The sequence below is a fragment of the Balaenoptera acutorostrata genome, chromosome 7, assembly GCF_949987535.1.
Source record: "Balaenoptera acutorostrata chromosome 7, mBalAcu1.1, whole genome shotgun sequence".
NCBI classification, from domain to species: Eukaryota; Metazoa; Chordata; class Mammalia; order Artiodactyla; family Balaenopteridae; genus Balaenoptera; species Balaenoptera acutorostrata.
This window is the reverse complement of record NC_080070.1, coordinates 14,246,193-14,268,475: the sequence shown is the minus strand read 5'-3', so window position 1 is coordinate 14,268,475 and position 22,283 is coordinate 14,246,193. Positions and strand designations below refer to the sequence as shown.

The 22,283-nt window shown below is 48.6% G+C and overlaps 1 protein-coding gene across 8 annotated transcripts in view; it reads right to left on the bottom strand.

Moving 5' to 3' along the window:
* DENND2A (DENN domain containing 2A) overlaps window positions 1-22,283 on the bottom strand; it is a 103,718-nt gene that overhangs the window by 18,366 nt on the left and 63,069 nt on the right. For 6 of the 8 annotated variants that reach the window (XM_057549816.1, XM_057549817.1, XM_057549814.1 and 3 more), the window contains 7 exons: window positions 21,130-21,317; window positions 16,184-16,293; window positions 15,185-15,254; window positions 14,006-14,083; window positions 10,245-10,385; window positions 8,722-8,870; window positions 3,267-3,347 (listed from right to left, as the gene is read on the bottom strand). In XM_057549816.1, the coding sequence (XP_057405799.1) occupies window positions 3,267-3,347; window positions 8,722-8,870; window positions 10,245-10,385; window positions 14,006-14,083; window positions 15,185-15,254; window positions 16,184-16,293; window positions 21,130-21,317 (817 nt within the window). Of the gene's footprint in view, window positions 1-3,266; window positions 3,348-4,607; window positions 5,002-8,721; window positions 8,871-10,244; window positions 10,386-14,005; window positions 14,084-15,184; window positions 15,255-16,183; window positions 16,294-21,129; window positions 21,318-22,283 lie in introns of those variants that run through there. The other 2 variants (XM_057549818.1, XM_057549815.1) reach the window with 2 other exon arrangements.

Genomic DNA, 22,283 nt, shown 5'->3' with positions numbered 1-22,283 from the left:
GTTGGCTGGGCCACAAGGTTAAAAGATGGGCACAGGGGAGAAGGGTCAGGTCTCAGAATGCTTTGCAGTTCTGTGGTGGTTCCTGAGGGTCGAAGCATCAGTCCAGAGACATCAGGATACACTTGTGACTGCGTAAGTTCTCCTGGAGAAGACACTATGGTTCCGGTTGCTACAAAGCCCTTGTGCCCTACTTGGGGTTACTGTGCTGGGCAGCCTCCCAACTCACCTAGCAACCAGTAAGAATCAAGCACAGAGCTTTCTCTAAGATGCTACCAGAAATGTAAATGATGAGCTTCCAGAGTTGGATAGACCCCAGGAATTTGAAGGACGAGCCCATCAGCATCCTTTAGCATTCCAAGCAAAGTGTTTCCCCTACTGTGCATCAATCCCAGGAACGTGAGTGAAAGGTAACTCGGATCTAGTCTGGGGCCTGGTGAGACTTGGTAGGAGGTGGCTGCCGTATTTCCATTACTATACTTTCAAACCCTGGAGCAATGTGTCACTGAGTTAAAAAGAACACAGGCTGGGCCTCAAGAAAACTGGGTCTGCTACTCTCTGTGTGATCTCAGGTAAAGCCCTTCTCCAGGCTTTAGCTTCCTCATCTTTAACATGAGGAAAGTGGACGTTCCAGCTTTAACATCTACAAACTATGAACTATAAGAGAGAGAGAGGGCTTCCCTGGTGGCGCAGTGGTTAGGAATCCACCTGCCAATGCAGGGGACACAGGTTCGAGCCCTGGTCGGGGAGGATCCCACATGCTGCAGAGCAACTAAGCCCGTGCACCACAACTACTGAGCCTTTGCTCTAGACCCCGCGAGTCACAACTACTGAGCCCATGTGCCACCACTTCTGAAGCCCGCACGCCTAGAGCCTGTGCTCTGCAACAAGAGAAGCCACCGCAATGAGAAGCTCGTGCACCGCAGTGAAGAGTAGCCCCCGCTCGCTGCAACTAGAGAAAGCCCGTGTGCAGCAATGAAGACCCAATGCAGCCAAAAAATGAAACAAAGAAAGAAATGAAGAAAGGAAGGAAGGAAGGAAAGAAAGAAAGATAAGGGAAAGAAAGGAAGGAAGGAAGGAAGAAAGAAGGAAAGAAAGAAAGAAAGACAGAAGGAAAGAAAGAAAGAAGGACAGAAAGAAAGAAAGAAAGACAGAGAGAAAGCCAGGAAGTGGAAATAGGAGCCAGGAGCTGGAAACAGCGACATTGAAAAGAACCGAGGCCTGTCATCAGAGGGTAATTCTACAGCTCATTAACACAGACAGGACAGAAGAGCAAAGCGACACCTCACTCTGAGCAACTAATGGATACAAGTGTTGGAGAGTTGTTAAACTGCTGCAGTAAGGCCCCAAAAGACTACACACAAAGCCAGCACAGCCTGGGAGGGATCTGAATCTGAGGGAAGAACTGGAGTACGCTTCCAGCCCAAGATTCTGCCAGTGATGGGTTTGGAGTAAAAGACAATTTGTGGCTATGCTACTGTCTAAATGTTGCTTCAAATGCTATCTTCTTGGTGTTTATAGGCAAAAATAGGTAGTTAATATGTAATCAGTCTGATGGCATTGTGCTATTAAAATTGCATTTTTCATAGCACTCTGCTGAATTAAATGTAGGTATCTCCCTGTCAGCCACTCTGAGGACCTCCGAAGTAGTATTCTGGGTGCCAGACCACCAAGATGGCAGCTACTCACACTTTTGGGTAGGCCTTGGCAAGCTCACCTGCCTGGAGAGGGCATGCCACAAACCCAACCTTTTTCTGAGATGGCAAACATTGCTGGTGCAACTGATTCCAGACAAGATAGGGGACCCCATTTAAGCTTACAGAAACTGATTAAAAATGAACACACAACAAGATGACGGCACACAGCTACACATGGACTTATTTGTTTAGTTATCCCATGTCAAGGCCAAGGTTCAAACTCTAAATTTGTCAAGATTTGACCACCTAATCCTACTTATCATTAGCTAGAAGTCTGTCATTTGGCTTCTGGTCTTAATGCACTACAAAAAGATAAGAAGTAAATTTCTTGACTATTAAAAACTTCATCCTGGGACTTCTCTGGTGGCACAGTGGTGAAGAATCCGCCTGCCAATGCAGGGGACACGGGTTCGAGCCCTGGCCCGGGAAGATCCCACATGCTGCGGAGCAACTAAGCCCGTGCGCCACAACTACTGAGTCTGCGCTCTAGAGCCCATGAACCACAACTACTGAGCCTGTGAGCTGCAACTACTGAAGCCCGCATGCCTAGAGCCTGTGCTCCGCAACAAAGAGAAGCCACCGCAATGAGAAGCCTGCGCACTGCAACGAAGACCCAATGCAGCCAGAAAATAAATAAATAAATAAATAAATTAAAAACAAACAAACAAACTTCAACCTGTCTACAACTTCTGTACAAATTGTTTATGTGCAGCTCTGACTTCATTATTCAGCCTAGTCTGTAGATTTGGCCAAAACTTTGGGAACTGAAATTAATAAACTAAAAAACAAAATGTTTATCATCAGGGAAATGAAGAAAGGGGTATAGGGAAATATTTATTTGGGTTGTTATGACAACAGAACAAGCCATCACAACAACATTCTTTCTTTTTCATCTGCTAAACTTCGGCTTGACAGAGCCTTAAGAAACACTCAGTGTCCACCCTAGAGATGAAACGGAGCAGAAATGTTATTCTAAATTTGATAGATTTTTGGCTCAACTTAAAACCCCTCTGTAACTCACACGGTGTTTGCCACGGCTCCCAGCTCTTCCCTCTTGCAGCGGGCAGACGCACCCGCGGTGCTGAGCAGATGAGTCCTGTGATGTGGAGGGTGCTGGTGGCGGTGAGTACAGGCCGCAAGCAGGCTAACGTCCGCCCCGCGACATCACGGGGCCACTCCCTGAGTCTGCGGCATGCCCTGTTCTCGTGCCCTGCTCTGTGGTCTTAAGAGGACTGGGGCTACGGACGGCAATCGGGAGGGGCCTGCTTCTCACTAAGCAGGGCTGGAACTCAGTGCATGTGCAGCCTGTAGAGAGCAGTGTCAGCTGATGAGGATGAAAGTACCGGCTGAACTTAGGCTGAAGGCTTTCTTAATAGACTCTGCCAGGTCAGACAGCTTGCGGCCAGCTACTTGTTTGTCATGGCCTGGCTGAAAAACACTTCAATCCCCTCTAGCTATTTTCCCGTAAATCACAACTAGACGGAGGTCGACGCCTCCCAGAGGAGTACCCTTAGGCGGAGTGGAGGAGAGAAGGAGGGTTCTGGCTTTCTCCCTCAGCGACGTCACACCCACCATGCTGTTTGGCGGCGTTGTGCTTCGATCATCAGCGAGGTCCCTGCCTCCCAGGTGAGCCAGACTTCCTGTGCGTGCTCCCTGTTAGGGGACGGGGCACATCTGAGGGTCAGAGAGGCCCCCTCAGAAGAAGGCAGTAAAGCTGCAAGAGGAGGTGCAGAGGGTGCCCCCAGCTGCTGAGCACAGGCTAGAGCAGAGGCCTGGGAATCCCGTGAGAGCGGATCCACAGCACGGTGTGTATTCATCTCTAACCCACATAAGGTGAAGAGGGCCATAGCGGAGCACTCACAGCGAGCTACCTCAGCATCTCACCGCCCTGAAGTGCCCACGAGTAGAATCCCTCTAAGGGAAACGCTATCTAGATGGTTTCTACTGAGCCAGATCCCCCGGGAGAGGAGGGGGCCTCCGTGAGGGTGCGGAGGGGCAGATGTCTGGTTATAGGGCTGACTTTCCCTCAGTAGCGCCTTCATAGAGTCCCAGAGCATTTGAGCTAGAGGGGTCCCGCATGAATTACACAGTCTACTCCCCCACTTCACAGCTGGGTAGATGACGTGGTTGTCCCCTGGGGCACTTTTTTTTTTTTTTTAATGCTATTCTTGTCTGCTTACATTCTTTTTTTTTTTTTTTTTTTTTTATGTATGTATGTATGGCTGTGTTGGGTCTTCGTCTCTGTGCGAGGGCTTTCTCTAGTTGTGGCAAGCGGGGGCCACTCTTCATCGCGGTGCGGGGGCCACTCTTCATCGCGGTGCGCGGGCCTCTCACTATCGCGGCCTCTCGTTGCCGAGCACAGGCTCCAGACGCGCAGGCTCAGTAATTGTGGCTCACGGGCCGAGTTGCTCCGCGGCATGTGGGATCTTCCCAGACCAGGGCTCGAACCCGCGTCCCCTGCACCGGCAGGCAGATTCTCAACCACTGCGCCACCAGGGAAGCCCCCCTGGGGCACTTTTTAAAAATTTATTTATTTATTTTTGGCTGCGTTGGGTCTTCATTGCTGCAAGCGGGCTTTCTCTAGCTGTGGAGAGCAGGGGTTACTCTTCATTGCGGTGCGTGGGCTTCTCATTGCAGTGGCTTCTCTTGCTGTGGAGCACGGGCTCTAGAGCGCAGGCTCAGTAATTGTGGCACGTGGGCTCAGTAGTTGTGGCGCATGGGCTTAGTTGCTCCGCGGCATGTGGGATCTTCCCGGATCAGGGCTCGAACCCGTGTCCCCTGCATTGGCAGGTGGATTCTTAACCACTGCGCCACCAGGGAAGCCCCTTGTTTTTTGGTTTTTAAAAATATTTATTTATTTGGCTGTGCAGGGTCTTAGTTGCGGCATGTCGGATCTTTAGTTGCGGCATGTGGGCTCTTAGTTGCGGCACGTGGGATCTTTAGTTGTGGCATGCATGCGGGATCTAGTGCCCTGACCAGGGATCGAACCCGGGCCCCCTGCCTTGGGAGTGCGGAGTCTTAACCACTGGACCACCAGGGAAGTCCTCCCTGGGGCACTTTGGAAATCACAGGAGGCCTGAGGGGGATGAGTCCTGGGTCAGGAATTGGGGTGGGGGGACCTTAGTAAGTCCTGGAGTAAGATCGCTGGGAGGGCAGACACCAAGGAGCGCAGTGCCAGGAGGCCTGGGGCACCCTGGCCGCAGAGTCAGAGCATGTCCTAGCTGGGAGAGACTCCGGAGGTCACCCAGTCCACATGCCTCACTGGGGTCCCGGCTGGAAGGCTGAAGGCGGTAAGGGAGGGTGGGCCCTGGGGAGAGAAGCACAGGTGTCTAAGCGTCTTCAGGAGACAATTCTGGCCTGATTGCCAAGCACCAAGGGGCTCCTAATGGCATGTTTTTAAAAAGACTGTGGACGGACAGCCTCACAGACACTACCTTCCCCCACCCCCAGACCATGGCGGCCTGCTCGGCCGCCTCCCTTTCCCTGGAGCCAGCTGACCTTGTCTGAAGCCCGGCTCTCCCACTGACCCCTCCCTTGAGCAAAGCGACTTAACCTCCGTGTGCTTTTTAGCTTCCTACTCATAGAACCCAACTGACTGAGTTGTCAAGAGCCTGAGAGAATACAGGCCAAACCCTTAGAGGAGCCTGGCCCAGGGCAGCTTCCGGCGTTCCCTGCTCTCACGGTTGCGCTGTTGTTATTCTCATCAGGTTCGCTCATGCTGTGTTTCCTTCTCTTCCTGCCTCAGAGCTCTCAGGGCCTTCCTTTCTTTATTTCCCCACCTCTTCAGGTCCACATGGAACTAGTGTTGGGTGGAAAGATAATTTATTGGGCAAGAGAGAGAACACTCTGAGCCATTTGTAACAGGACAATCGTGGGCTGCTTCTGGGGACCACGAGACACAGGAGCCCATGAGACACCGAAGCCCTAGCAAGTCAGAGCTCCGAGGGGCCGGTCACAGACAAGCACTTGTTTCCTAAATGAGGAGACCCGGGGCCAACAGCTGAGGGTGTTCAGGCCTCCTCCCTATCCGGGAAGACCCCTCTTGTGTGATGAGAGATGGACGTGCACGTCTGAATGTTGTAAAGGGTCTAAAGATGTAATCCAGGTATTTTATATGCACATGCATGCACAGGCACACACTAATTAGTGCACCACGGCCTGGCTCCGGACCCAAAGAAGGCGCCAAAGTTACCCATGTCCCTGCCCCCGCCTCCTCCCCTACAAAAACCCCGTCTCCTCAGTGCCCCACGTCTGGCAGCTGCTGCAAAAGAAAACAGCCAGTGGGCAGTAAGGGCCCTATGGCGAGAACGGCGCGCAGCAGCTACAGCTGGCACTTTACGCTCTCGTGGGTGTTTGCTGCTTGAAGAGACTAAATCTCTCAGGGCAGAGTGCCAGGCACCATGGCAGGTGGGGTGACGAGAGAAACTCCCAAGTCCCTCTAATCAGAACACCGCGGTGACTTGTCTCCTGCCAGAGCAGGAGGGGAGGGGGCTGGGAGGACCGACCAAGACCCAGGGCAGGGCAGGCTCCATTCTCAGGGATGGGGTCCCTTCACCGTCCGTTGTCTCTCATTACAGCAGCTCCGTGTGCGGGGATGCCCAGAGTTCAACCTGTTAACCCAGGAATCTGTCCAGGGACAAGGTAGAGGTGGCCAAGTCCCTTCCCAGACATCTGTGTCCTAAGTACTTCCCGGTGTCCTGGTGCCCTGAGCCTCTGACACATGTGCCAGACACTCTGCTGCCCTGCGGGGACGCACTGGTCTTTGATGAGGCCCCCCTCCCTTTCTGTTCCCGGCTTCTCTGTCATTGTGCCTTCAGGAGAAAGACAGATGATACTTTCTATTCTCCTTCCCCCTGAGGAAAGCCTGGGTTAGGGCGGGGGGGGGGGGCACAGGCCCTGGTGGCCGCTCCTCTCGAGCCACGCCCACCTCCTCAGACATTTTCTCAGGCTGGACCCTTCCCGAGCCTAACATCTTTAAACCAGAAGCAAGCGCCTCAAGGGGCTGTTTGCCCCATCTCCACTCCTGGTGGGCCTTCTACTCCTTGCCTAGGTCTTTCTGAGATCCATCATTTTCCCCTCCCCCAAAGGAAAGCCTGAGAATTCTACAACTAAAGACGGTAGGGGAGGGCTTCCCTGGTGGCGCAGTGGTTGAGAGTCTGCCTGCTAATGCAGGAGACGCGGGTTCGGGCCCTGGTCTGGGAGGATCCCACATGCTGCGGAGCAACTAGGCCCGTGAGCCACAACTACTGAGCCTGCGCGTCTGGAGCCTGTGCTCCGCAACAGGAGAGGCCACAATAGTGAGAGGCCCGCGCACCGCGATGAAGAGTGGCCCCCACTTGCCACAACTGGAGAAAGCCATAGCACAAAAACGAAGACCCAACATAGCAATCAATCAGTCAATAAAGAAATCTTAAAAAAAAAAAAAAAAAAAGTTGCTTATAAAGACGGTAGGGGAGGTAGGGGAGTCGGGGATGGTGGGGCTTCCAGAGAATACAGACAGTTACTCGAGTGAGTGCCGGTGAAATCCCATCCTGGTCACGGAAGGGTTATTTCTCATCCTTAGCTTCCAGGGCCCTAACCCGGAGAACTCTCTGGTCCAAATTCCCCAGGGCCCAGGGAGCTTGGAGAGCTGCCTGGCGCCCAGCGCCAGCTGCAGGCTATAGGCAGGGCCTGCTTCCTGAGCTGACAAAAGTGCACAGGGAGTACAATAGCTCTGACATTAAAAGTGAATGGCTGGCTCAAAGGCAGGGTGGGAAGCCAAGTGGCTGCCGTCCAAGGAGTAGCATCATCAAGGTGACCAGATGGGCTGCGGCGGAGAGAGGGCTGGATTCCATTTCCCACCACGCCTCCTGATGGACCCCACATTCATACACTTTGTCCTTTCCGTCCTTCTTTCCCTTTTCTTCTTCCTCCCTTTTGTTTTCTAGAGTTGAGAGTCGTATTTCCTCTCCAAACCACAGTTCTCCAATTTTCGTGTTTTGGCATTTCTTCCTTCCAGATGGACTCTCAGCTGGCCTCCCTGCCTCTCCTGGTCGGTTGGCCCGTCTCTAGCTGGGCCCCATATCTCAGCCCTTCCTGAAATTGCAGCCACCACTTGTGCAACTATGTCCTCAGCTCCAAAGCGAGGAAGGCTCTGATTCGGTATTTTGAAATGATGAAAATGCCAGGAATGTTTTTTTTTTTTTCTTTTTCAAAGTTCAGAATTAACCCAAATCCCTACCTGCATCTCCTTCAGGATCTTCTCTGATTTGTGGCCTGGGCTTTGCAAATCACTGAATGTGACCACGAGGATGTGGGTGCATCCTACTGGGCAGTGAGTCTGCGTGTGTGATTTACGTTAGTACTGAGAGGAAGGGATGCCTTAGGCTCTGGCTCTGCTTTCCACCATATGGCCCTGCAGCCCTCCATGAAACGGGCCTTGCCCATCTCTGCCAGTTCCTGGCTCTCCTCTGGGCTTTCCTCTCTGCGCAGCTACACTCAGCTGCTTTGCAAGTTCCTGAAGGCGATGCTCTTGGCCTCCCGTCTCCCTGCCTTTGTACAGACAGCTCCTTTTGCCCGGAATGTACTTTCTACTTGCTCTTCACCTTAAGACACAGGGAACTCGCCTCCTCTGGGAATGCGCACCCTCCTTGCTCTCCAGATGCTCTGCCTCTAGTCAGCCTTTACGACATGCTGCTGGGTGGTCTGTTTACTTCTCCATCCCCGCCCCCTGGACTGAGGCCTCTTTGAGGACAGCTCTGTGTCTCTTACGCCTCTTTCCTTAGCACGTGGAAGGGTGCCCAGCACAAAGCAGAATGAGTGAAAAGTAGACCAAGTACCAGAAAAGTAGTGCACAGAAGTGCGGGCTCACCTCACTTTACACAACTGGTGTGCCTCACAAACCTCCAGCCTTAGTTGCCCACTGACTCACACCCCTTCTTCAGAGGATCTGCCTCTGCAGTCCCAGGCAGTCCCCACCCTACAGATTCCAGACAGTGTGAGACGCCCGCCGCTCAAACACCTTAGTGGGAGTAGCCACGGGTGGTACCTGAGTTTGTCTGCGATGAAGATGACCCTCCTTTCCAGAAGCAGGGAGGCAAAAACACAGAGCAGGTGTCGGACGCTGAGACAGGAAAAGAGAGACTCAAAGTCCACGTGTTCGAGCCGGGAGTCCAGAGGGCGGCACAGTTCAATCACCTGCCGGGGAACAGGAGCAGCATGAGGGGGGCCAGGCCTCTCACACGCAGTGCAGACCTGGGGCTCTGCGATCTGCAGCAGGGGTGGCCCAGTGCCAGTGGAAAAGGGAAAGAGAAAAAAGGAAAACAAAAGGGACTGGGAAAAGAGAGATCGCAGGAGATTGGGGAAGGAGGTGTGTTTGGTAGGGACTCAGTCTCACAGCTGCGTGTGAGGACAGTTTGGATGGAGGCGGGGAGAGAGGACTGCAGAACAAGAGGCCCTCGGCCCAGGATGGTTGGAGACCCTCCTTGTCGATAACATATCTGGAGCCCACACAGGGAGTTCTATGACCGTTGAGGTCCTGTCCCTCGCAGTCCCACAGCAAAGCGTCTCCGTCTCACATGGGAATCACAGGCTCACGCAGAAGGACCAGCAGATCCAAGCACCTCTTTCAAGACTCATCTCCTCTAGAAGGCGATTCGTAATGAACTCAACCCCATTCCAGCCGCTTCCCAATGATGGCTCTTTGGGCTTGTATGCTTAGTGTGCGTATCTTCTCACTCCGTACTTGTTGAAATGTTCCTGAGTTCAAGTCATTACTCGTGTGCAGGTTTTTCTTTTTAAATAGCTGACTCCTTCTTGGTGAGCAGAGACTGGCTTCTACTCTCAGCACGGCACCTGCCCGGTGCTGCCCAGACAGTGGGGCTCACTAAGGTAGACATCCCCATGGCCAAGCCACCTGCGTCTGTAGGGGTAGTTTAGGATTCACCAGCAACAGGGAGACTGCTCCTCTCTGTGCTGGGAAGTTGGGTTGTTCCAGAATATCCCAGACACATCCTCATCCTTCCCCTGTTCCCAGAGGTGACCTGCTCTTCCGAGGGCCTTTAGAACTGGAGACTCAAGGCTGAATGGGATCTGCCCTCTGATATCCACAGAGTCACACACAGGGAATGGGAAGGATGAAAACAAGCTCTGGCATCAAATCCCAGCCCAGCCAAGGAAAGGGACATGCTTCAAAGTCTAGGATGAATAGAAAGTAGTACCTGAGCTTATCTTCCCTGAAAGAATCTGCTTTACACTATCAAGTGGTAGAGGTGATGCAGACCAAAAACCTAAATAGGTTCAAATATGATTTATGAAGGTAGTAGGCTAATAAGAGAAGCTAAAGATGTTCATTGCCCTGGCATAGTTCTGAGCCAGAATCCTGGGCTGGACGGACTGGACTTAGGGTGGAATTTATGATACTCTTAGAGATGGGTGATCTGGGCCAGGCTAAGGAGCAAGGGGACATCACTGAATGTGACAGCCCACTGAAAGCCAGCCCCTGGGACCACTGGGACTTGGCCACTGTCTGGGCTACTTCCCCCAGGACAGGAAAGGACTCTGATGGCTTACCTCAGTTCCTGATCCTGGCAAGAAGTTCTTGACAACAATGGTTTTGCCCAGGGCTGGGAAAGGGGCTTCCATGACGCTCCTCATGAGAGGCTGGACCAGGGCGGGAGAGATGCCTCGTCGTTTTTCCACCTCATCCAAGATCTGCAAGGGGCAGAAAAGCAGCTCAGCTATCCTGAAGTCAGGTCACCAAGGTGTAGCTCTGTTCCAGATGAAGTGGGCCTGCCACAGAGGCTGAGGAATTGTGAGGAAGCCCGTTGTCCTCATCAGGCCAAACAAAGTCTCTTTCACCTTGTGTGTTAGGGCCCCAATTCTCTCCTCTACGCAGCCACTCTTTTTCCACGTGACTCTGTAATTTCTCCCACTAAAGGGGTGAAGTATAGTTTCTTGCCCCCTTGACTTTGAAAACTGTCCTATTTGTCACACGGGTATGGCCATGTGACTTACTGGATTGATGTATGCATTCTCAGTGGGAAGAATAGCACCCCCAAAGAGGTAAAAATTGGTTTGGGGGTTGGTGGTGAAAACCTTAGATATTGTGAGGGTTTATAGCCTTCTAAGGTGCCATAGCACATAAACAGATATGCGATATATTTATGGAATTAAAATTTCTCTGCGGGGGGGGACTTCCCTGGTGGCACAGTGGTTAAGAATCCGCCTGCCAATGCAGGGGACACGGGTTTGAGCCCTGGTCCGGGACGATCCCACATGTCGCGGAGCAACTAAGCCCGTGCGCCACAACTACTGAGCCTGCGCTCTGGAGCCCACGAGCCACAACTACTGAAGCCTGTGCGCCTAGAGCCCGTGCTCCGCAACAAGAGAAGCCACCACAATGAGAAGCCCGCGCACTGCAATGAAGAGTAGCCCCCGTTCGCCACAACTAGAGAAAGCCCATGCACAGCAATGAAGACCCAGTGCAGCCAAATCAATCAATCAATCAATTAAATTAAATAAATTAAAAAAAAAGTTTCTCTGGGGGGTAGCCATTAGGGCAACACAAACCAAAACCAATGAGATACCACTTCATACCCATTAAGATGGCTGAAATAAAACACAGGTAACAGGTATTGGTGAGGAAGTGGAGAAATTGAGACCCTCACACACTGCTGGCGGGAATGTAAACTAGTGAAGTTTTTCTTTTGAAAACAGTCTGGCAGCTCCTCAAAAAGTTAAACATAGAGTTACTATATGACCCAGCAATTCCACTCCTAGGTATTTAACAAAGAGAAATGAGAACATGTTCACATGAAAACTTGTACATGAATGTTCATAGAGCATTATTCATAGTAGCCAAAAAATGGAAATAACCTAAATGCCCATCAACTGATGAATGATAAACAAAATGTGATATTCATATAGTGGAATATTATTATTCAGCCATAAGAAGGAATAAAATACTGATACGTGCTACAACATGGATGAACCTTGAAAACACTGTGCTAAGTGAAATAAGCCAGACACAAAGGGACAAATAATGTATAATTCCACTTACATGAGATCCTAGAGTCGAATTCATAAAAGAGACAGAAAGTAGAGTAGAGTGGTGGTTGCCAGGGGCTGGGGGAGGAGGGAACAGAGAGTTAGTGTTTAATGGGTACTAAGTTTTAGTTTGAGGAGATGAAAAAGTTCTGGAGATGGACGGTGGTGACGGCTGCACAGCAATGTGAATAAACATAATGCCAATCAATTGTGCACTTAACAATGGCTAAAATGGTAAATTTTATGTTATGTATATTTTAGCACAATAAAAAGACAAAAAATTAAAAATAATTTCATGGGGAGGGGAGGCAATTGAGAAAAAATATCTAAAAAGGCTGATTAGGGGATCGATAATGAAAAAAAGGTTGAGGACCACTGCGCCAGCAGAATGAGGCAGAAGTAACAGTGTGCCGGTTCTAAGCCCAGGCCTTAGGAGGCCTGCCTTACGTGCTTCTGCTCGCCCTCTCGTGCCCCTGCCACAGCTGCGAGAAGAGCACGCATGGGACAGCTTACTGTGTAAGGGAGGTGACAGATGTGTGAGCCAGACCCGCACCCAGACTTGCAGCCTTAAGCACAGCCCAGCCAGCCTAGATCAGCCAACCCCCAGCCTATTAGCAGCACATGAGTGAGCCCATGGAGACCGGCAGAGCCGAACCCCAGTGGCCTGCCCCTCTGTGAGAGTAAACGATGGCTGCTTTACGCCACGGTGGTTTGTTACATAGCATTATTGTAGCAATACTTCTGCCTTTCTTCAGAGATTCTGAGAGCTGTTCTTATCCATGATTCCGCTTTCTGTACTAAGGGACAATTTGCCATTTTACTTATCCTTGTCCCTCACCTAGAAATAGCTTGAGATCTTGGAATCATTTAGCCAAAGCTCTGTCTATGGTTCTATGCTGAATATTTGCTGTGTGATCTTTGGCAAGTCTTCATACTACAGTCTTAAAAAATATGCTGTCACAAAACTGACATGAAAATGCAGGACTGTGCATCACACGAGTATGTGAGGATGTTTACTGGCTCTGCACCCCCTGCCCATGACACAGTAATGCAGCTTATGTGAACTCCAAAGCTGCCACTGGGTGCTGGGCTACCTCACATCAGCTGTTTACTCCTAGATTCATAAGCATTCTTACAACAACAAGGGCTATGACCTACAGCCTTATTTCCATGTTTAAACAAACCCATGTTGAAGACTGGCATCAGCAGCAGTGCATATCTGTGCTACAGCTTGTAAATGACTGACTTTAATGTACAATGACTACCACTTCACGTGGAGTGGAGGTAAGACCATGACTCAGATTACACTGATAACATTAATTACCTCAGACTTGCATATAAGTTCTACCGTGGCAAGAGGTCACACTACATCAGTATAATTCAGGCTTCCTCTGAGTTCAGGAGGAGGGTGGGCAGGAGGGAGACTTTTGTTTCGGAATGCTTTTAGGGAGTGCTGCTTACATCCGTGGACAGCAGATGTAGGACTTCAATTCTCTAAAAGAAAGCTCAGACTGAAATACGTGCTCAAGAAGGATTTAAAAGAAATTTATGGAGGGACTTCCCTAGCGGTCCAGTGGTTAAGACTCCAGGCTTCCACTGCAGGGGGCATGGGTTCGATCCCTGGTTGGGGTACTAAGATCTGCATGCTCTGTGGTGTGGCCAAAAAAAAAAATTTATGGATTATATATTCACATCTGGTTAACACAGGAAAAAAACGTTGAATTATACCTAACTTTTGAGATTGGCATCATATAGCATAGTAATTATCTCCTACACGCCATTCTGGAATACTGGGGTGGGTGAGCCAATTCACCACGGCAATTCCTACGTCTTGATATATTGGCTCATTTTCCAAAATAAAGGACCAAATTATACTAAGATTTTGATAGAGCAGTCTTGCAATAACAAATCTTGCACACACACAACAGATATACACACACGACACATATATACAACACATAATGTGACAAAAGATAATGCTTAAGAGAAGGAAAGTAAAACGTATGGAACATTTTGGGGAGATCCTCTGTCCCTCCCATCCTCAACTGCAATGACTTTGACCTTCTCCCCTCCCCCACTTTCTGGGCCACAATCTTCATCAACTCATTTCCTGTCCCGAAGATTAGAGAATAGATGAGGCTCAAGGAAGGGAGGAGGAAGAAGTGGGAAGGAAAACGGGTGGGGGAATAAGAGGATAAAAGTCACGGGAGTTAGGGTGTCTCCTGTGTCCTCCTGGGCCCTGCCCTGCATTCCCTCCCTCCCTTTTCTGAGGCCCAAGTCCTCACCTTCGAAAAGAGGCTGAAGCATCCCAGGCGGCTCACGATGCAATAAACTTCAGGGAGACGCTTTCCTTTGCCACCAGGCTTTTTGGAGTGAAACACAAGGAAATCATGAGTGTTACCAATCTCAGGGGAGGAAAGACCCCAAATGTTTTTAACATGGTGCCTATTGTTTCCATACACCATAGCTTTTGAAAATCAGTGAGGTAAGCAGTTACCAATACCCCGTCTTATAGGTGAAAGCACTTCTGGTTACGTAGACGTATTTTTTAATTCTCCCAAAGGGACCAAATCAAGAGTGCTGTGCACATAGCAGGTGCTCAATATGGCCTATAGAACCATAAAATAAGGAATCTTAACTTGTTTACCCATATCACTGTAATTCCTCCCAAGGAAATTATTTATTCTTTATCATTATTATAATAATTCCAAATGAGAAATCATTTCTGAAAATCCTTTTTGGAAACTGACTTTTAATTTTCAAAGCAAAAAAGGAAAACAATCTCAACACTTAAACTCTAAAGTAATTATATCAACAAAATTTATTATCCCACTTAACTTTTTCAACTATTATCCATACTTTTTATTCACTAATTACTAAACAGCCACTATATGCCATGCATTATTCTTGACTATATTAGCCTATTTATAAAAAGACTAAAATATACTCTCGGTGGAAAATGATTTGCCACTACAGAAGATTGTCTCCAAAATGAGCCTCAAAAAGACCCGTTCTTAAATGTTTTGGCATAATCATTTCATTGAAATAAGTTTCTGACTTTTAAAGGTTAATGTTCTGAAGGAGACACTTAAATTATTTGCGTCATAAACAATAAAGCCATCCTTCTTCTGCCCTAACAACTATTATGAATGTTCTCTGTAAGCTCTCAAAGTCTGTTTAGCACACTTTATTAGAAAGGACATTTGGCGTGAGGAGAGAAAGGTCATTTATTTGGCAGGGAAAACAATGGAGAAAGTATTTTCTTTCCAAAGGAGACAGACAGTGTTCCCATCTACCAGTAAGACTCACGTGGACCCCCAAATATTCCTCCCTGTTTTTAACTGCCCCGGTGAACTTGCTACACCTCCTGCCCCTTCTCGTGTGGCACGTGGTGAATGAGACCGCAGGAAGCCAGCGCCGGCTCCGCACAGAGCTCTTGCTGCCTGAGAGCAGGACGTACTGACCAGCAATCTTCGGCAGTAACCGAACCTCCTGCTCCCATCTTCTCCAGTTAAGACAAACGAGAATGTTTCACTGTGGTTGGGAAAACGAAAGTGCGTTACAAAGCAAAACCAAACCAAAGTCACGTCGCGTTGAGCCACCAGGGGACATTCTGGAGGAGGCTGTCTGGCTTGTCCATCTCTGGGCTGGGGCTCCGGTCACCTACAGCTTTGGAGTCTGTGTCAGGGACAGGGAGATCTAAAGTGTCGCTGCGTCCTGAGAGGAAGCGAGGAATTTTCTTTTCACCCTGAGCCCTCATATAATCCTATCCCCTGGGCCATCCCATTGCATGCACACAGCAGTCATTATCTGAGCCCGGGAGTGAGGTGGCAGCTGCTGATCTAGGGACGTGCCTCAGCGAGGGGGCAGTGGAAGAGGAGGACGCTTCTGTGCCCCGCTCGGAACTGCCCCTTGCGCGGCTCTGCTAGGCACCGTCCGTGCAGGCCGGCCCGAGGCCCGGACCGTCCCCAAAGACTGCTGGGCCAACTTCAAGGAACTTAGTATCCCTCAAACACTTAGGATCTCGAGCCTCCTGAGTTTGGTCAGCTACTGAAACATCTGATAAAAAAATATTGGTCTCCAACAACATGGGTTAAAGCAGAAATGTAAACTTATCACAATCCGAGTAACAGCTGGATGGGCTACTGAAGAAATGTTTCCAGAGCACTGGACAAGTATTAGTGACGGGCAATGTTTTCCTAGGCTATGAATTACCTTATTGCCCATCACGTCAGCTTGTGAAACACATTCCCAGGTGGAGCGGGAGGTCTGGGAATCTGCATACTTAGCAAGGTGATTCTTGTCTTCAGGCAAGTTTTAAAAACACCTGTGGAGGAAATTGCTACACTCGGGCCCACCAGGATCACTTAACAGTAGGACCAACTTATGGGGTCTACCATCTATGACCCCCTCTAGTTCTTGCTGTAGTCTCTGCAGGAGGGGAGGGGGATGCCAGCTCATACCTGGTAAACTGCTGGACAGGAGTCCAGTCCTTGGCGTCAGGGAAACAGAATTGGGGGATAGCCTTCAGCTGGTCCTCAGCTTCTCTCATGAACTTGAAAGACCTTTCCAACTGCAGGGAGAAGGGCGAGAGAAGATGGGAGAATAAACCGCAGCACTGGAGAGTGAGGCAGATGCTTGGCAAGAGCACATCTCCCACCTTCCTGAAGTCATGACTGCCACCTTAATCTCCACCTTGAGGAGGGTTTGCAGCTCAGTCTGCTTGGGGCTTTTTGTCCCCAGGGCAGTTCCAACTATAATCTTATGGGGGAAGTGAGGAGAAAAAAAAGTGTGCTTTAGAGAAATGTTCTCTATGCAGAACATTCTGGAATGCAAGTATTTTAATCAATAAGGAAATGCTGTCATAGCAATCCCTTCCAAATCGGAGACTCATGAATCTGCAAGGCAGAGCCTCAAATCCAGTCTTCTGACCTCTGGGCCCAGGCAAATGCGCCCCTCCTTGATCTAGGCAAAGATGTTTTACAACACTTTTTTTTTTTTTTTAATATTTTTATTTATTAATTTGGTTGCACCGGGTCTTATTTATTTATTTATTTTTATATTTATTTTTGGCTGTGTCGGGTCTTCGTTTCTGTGCGAGGGCTTTCTCCAGTTGCGGCAAGCGGGGGCCACTCATCATCGCGGTGCGCGGGCCCCTTCACTATCGCGGCCTCTCCTGTTGCAGAGCACAGGCTCCAGACGCGCAGGCTCAGTAGCTGTGGCTCACGGGCCCAGCCGCTCCGCGGCACGTGGGATCCTCCCAGACCAGGGCTCGAACCCGTGTCCGCTGCATTAGCAGGCAGATTCTCAACCACTGCGCCACGAGGGAAGCCCCTACAACACTTTTTAGTGACTACGTCCAGCTAAATTATATTATATGGTGAAATTTAACTCATTTCAGGAAGTCTTTGAATGTCAGAACTAAAGGAAAACTAGACATCATCCGGCTTGACCTTCTTATTTTAGAGATAAGAAAATAAGCCCTGGGAAGTTAAGTGATTTGTCCATGATCACACAGCTAGTATGGAATCTAGTAAAGAATCAAAATGATCTTAATCTCTAGTCTGTCTGTCTTTCTTTCTCTCTCTGATTTATCTGACATATCACAGACTGGATGAATATCATCTCATTTCAAAACGGAATGAATCAATAAAGTCTGATTTAGAGATGATATTTAAAGCCGTGAGTCTGCTTGTTCTGTGTCTGAACAGGTAATCTGTGCTAAAAAAAAAAAACACCCCATTCTGGGGAATCTGTTGGACAGCAATGCACATGTAATTAACCATACTGTACTGTACACCTGGAGATGTTGGGACGGTGAATTTTATGTTATGTGTGGTTTTTTGTCTCAACTGAAAAACAAAGGCACTCTAGGTATAAGTTTGGGATACAGAAAGGAATAGTTTATAATTAGCACAGTTAGCTTATAAATTGGTACTTCTAACGTGTTGGGAAGAATTGTTGGCTTTTGTTGTGTTGTTGATGATAGGTTTACACTTGTTAAATTTCCTTTATAAACAGTTAAAGAAAAATAAATTATGCTAAAATTATCTTCAGTCATTTGAAATATCAGATATTTGAAGCGAGTAGAGTATGAATTTCTAAAGTTACGAAATTGTAATGTCTAACCTAAATTCTTACTATAATATTTTCCATCATTTCTTATTTTGTTTCTCATAGTTTGCCATTGGCCTCCACCTTAAACCAGGCTGGCAGAGAGTTTCTGACATCTGCAGGCCAACAGAACCTTTGACTCCTTCACAGAGGATCTACAAGCCTTCCCAAGGCCATGAAACGTCAGAGAAAAGAGGTCTCTGAAGGGAGCATCCAAAGGAATAGAGCACTGGGCTGATGGCTTTCAATTTGAAAACTCACTTCTAGTATGATTCCCCTTAGGCTAGATCAAATTTAACTAAAGCTGCTACCACTATTAATGGTTGAGACAACTATCAATGAGTGAAACACAGTCACCATATGTAGACTGAAAGCCAGTCATTAATTGTCCTTTAGTTTTTCTTCTTCAGAATAAATAGTCACTCTTTCTTTTCTGTATAATTGTTCTCTCTTCTATCCATGACTCAGAGGATTCCAAATGGTCCTGGAACAGTCTTTGAGTTGATAATTCACTAGCTCAGACTGTTGCCAAAGCAATAATTTTTGATTACCCTTGGACAGTCTTGCAGAGAAGCAAATACCAGCTGGGTGTAGTTGTTGGAAGGGGTCATTAATCATCACAGAGTGAAGGACCCCAAACTATAAATAATACAAAAGGAAGGAACAATGACATTTCTCCACAGTGGAAACAGCATTAGAGAACTGAAGCGTAGGCCTTGTAGGGAAATGAGTTCTAGCGCTTTTCAACGTGGCCCAGTCCCCATTTGGATGCACCCACCCTCAGACCACATGCACGATACCCATAAATATGTGTATATACACATGTGCTTACACACACTGTCATCAATGTATGAGTTATCAACCCGTATGTGCACATACACGCTCTTACATGCACAGGAGCACATTTATAGGAAGTGGCACACAGAGATCTCTCTTACAAATACAACCAATCACAGATGGCTGGAAAACAGCCTGACCTCCATGAGTTGTCATAAAGATAACTGCAAGATATCAAGCATTTTAATGGAATACGGCAGGCATGATCTCTAGTGTGCAAATATGGAGTGTAAACCTTGATTAAAGTGGCTATAGGGGTGGAGGATAAAACTCATGAAAAAGAGTTAAAAACGAGGAGGCAGAAGGAGAAAAGGGGCCTTCTGACAGAGGGAGCAAGTGAAGAAAAGGAGATATAAAGTAGCCTGGCATGCAAAAATGCATATAAAGAATGATCAGCGTAACATTAAAAATATATATCTAAAGAAATACTGGCAGCCAGATACATTTCCAACAGAAAGAGAGTGGTTAAATAGATTAGGGTAGGGGCTTCCCTGGTGGCACAGTGGTTAAGAATCCACCTGCCAATGCAGGGGACACGGGTTCGAGCCCTGGTCCGGGAAGATCCCACATGCCGCGGAGCAACTAAGCCCGTGCGCCACAACTACTGAGCCTGCGCTCTAGAGCCCGTGAGCCACAACTACTGAGCCCGCACGCCTAGAGCCCGTGCTCCGCAACAAGAGAAGCCACTGCAATGAGAAGCCCGCGCACTGCAACAAAGAGTAGTCCCCGCTCGCCGCAACTAGAGAAAGCCCGTGTGCAGCAACGAAGACCCAATGCAACCAAAAATAAATAAATTTATTAAAAAAAAATAGATTAGGGTACACCCACATAATGCAGCATTATGTAATTTCAAAAACGATGTTTTAGAATTTGTATTAAATATGTTTATAAACAATGACAGGTTTATAAAACATGGAACGGAAATTACACAATGTATGATCTCAGTTTTGTAAGAAAATTATACTATGAGAAAAGACTGAAAGAAAACACAATAAAATGCTAACAGTGATGATCTCTGTGGGATTAGAGATGACTTTTTTCTTTATACATTTCTGGATTAATCCCCCTTTCAACAGTGACTATGCAACTTTCCACTCAAAAAAAGTTTTAATGTGATGTCTAGGAGTCTGGAGATTCCATGTTGGAAACTCAAGCATTCAATAGTTAGGTTGATTCATTAATTCATTCACAAATTAACGCTTTTATTCCTGGAACACTGGTTAAGTATTGCTATATGTATAACATTGTGCTGCGCCCCAAAGGAAGTAAATAAAATAATAGGACAGTCCTTCATGCGTTGGTGCAAGTGTGGTTCTCAACTAAATATGGGCACACCCATAGCACTGGGGTTTTCAGAGGATCATCCCTGGAGCTCAGATAGAGGAAGTGGAATAAGTGCCGGTGTGGAGGGCTGGTGCCTGTGGTTTATTTCAGTTATACACATTTCCATCCTAAACTCCAAGCAGAGCACTTGACTGCTGTGCTGGAACCCAGTGCACAGGACAGAAGGAAGGCTGGCCCGAGAAAGGAGGAGAGGGACGGCTGGAACCTAGGTCTTGGTAGATGCTGGGATTATGCTTGGGTGGTGGCAGCAAAGGGAGGCCCTGATGGGACTAGGACATGAGCGCCCTCCCCTGGTCCTGTCTCTGAGCACCTGCACTGTATGAATTGTACAGAGACTGTCACATTGTACCTCGTGAGTCCTCGTGGGCTTATCTCATGCTCTCCTATCAGAGTGTAAGCTCCCTGAGGACAGGAAACGCATTTTGCTCATCTTTGTAATGCCCTGGGGCCAAGCAGAAAACAGCTGGAATGTAAAAGGGTCTCAGTAAATTCTGGCTGAACTGAATTAGAATGTGGTGGAAGCTCTTTATTACTGATGTCAAAGGCTAAGAATAATTTATATATCCTAGGCCATGTCATTTTCGGCTTTATTGAGCGCTGTTTCATTTTAGGAGCCATGATTTAATGTATGGTAAAGCCACATCCACATAGCCATGACCCATGTGAGAACAGAACAGGATTCTCGTGCATACGCACATACAGAGGCACACAGGGCACGCAGGGGTGTGTAGCATGGACACAAACGTGACACTCCTTAGGGAGAGTTGTGCGGTTGATGGAAAGAAGCTTCTAGGACAGGTTGGGAAGCGACGTGGCTGGATAAGGAGACGGGGAGGATGAAGAGGATAGTACCGTCAGCACAGTGACCACAGGAAGGGGGTAAGCATTTCTGTCCCTGCTTTGAGTCTTGACTCTCACACCTCCTCGGACCTCCCAAATTCTCCAGCAGCAGTTTTTTTCATTTGATATACCTTAATTAGGACCCATTTTTGAAATTCTAGACACTGAATGTTCCTTGGGCTCCTGTACCTCCCTGAAACCGTGAGTCCCAGTAAGATTTTGTCAAGAATGCTGCAGTCCCTGGCAGGCCACAGAGGCCTGGCCCACCCTGTACCTTCAGAGGGAACTGCTGGGTGAGTTCGGGCACATAGGCAGCCCCGGCCTGCTTCTTGTGCAAAGACACGACCACAAAGTACTCGAAGAGCTGCCTCTCCTGGTACTCGATGAGCTCCCGATCCAGTGATGGGTATCTTGGAGCCTGCTTCAGGCGTGACTTCACATTGACCAGGCGCTGGCTGTGGGCTGGAGAGGGAGGAGACAGAGAGAGAGAGAGCGAGAGAGAGAGAGCGAGAGAGAGAGAGAGAGAGAGAGAGAGAGAGAGAGAGAGAGAGAGAGAGGGAGGGAGAGAGAGGGAGGGAGGGAGGGAGGGAGAGAACGCCTGAAAATGACTCACTCCCAATATGGAATTGCAAAGAGCTGCAACACGTTGTGTAATTCCTAGCTCAAAGAACTTTTTCTAATCCTAAAAGAGTGTGCCCGCATTTAACAAATTAGTACAAAGCTCTTTATTTGGGATTCTTGCCAGAGTTCTAGTTGGAGCAGCACCCGCCGGGCCACCAGGCTAATCGGGGTGCAGGAGCCTGGAATGTGGGATCTGCTGTCTGGACTTGGGGCAGCGGCTTGAGTGACCCTTGGGTTCCTCTGTCAGATGGGGTGGGGACTCCTCCTTTCACTCACTTCCTTCATCTTTCAGTTTGGGGGATGTGACAAAATCCAGACCCTAGAGCTTTTGGAGCTGGGAGCTTTGAAAACATTCCGTGTGGCTCAACTGGCAGCGACCTGACTAACTCAGGAACCCCATCTGCCTTCTCTCCTGCCACCATTCTGTGCAATGGAAGTGACTGGCTTCACTCCAGAGGTGGGAGCAGGCGGGCGCCGGAGGCAAATGAGGCAGGGCCACTGAGAAGACGGGTCCCCATCACCTCACTGAGCAGCGCTGGACTATGGCTTTCTGTGGCTTCCCCCTAGGGTCTGAAAAGTTGTGGAAAACTCACTAAAGCCTAGACCGAGATCACCAAATTTAGAACCACAGGGACCAATAATTTCAGCGACTTCATTTGACAGATGAGGAACTAGAGGCCCTGGATCTCAAGTGATTTCCTCCAGATCACAGAGCCATTTTAACACGAGTAGGGCAAGAGCCCCAGGTCTCTGGAGTCCCAGGCCAGCACACTGTACCTTACACAGGTGTGAAAAACACCTATGACA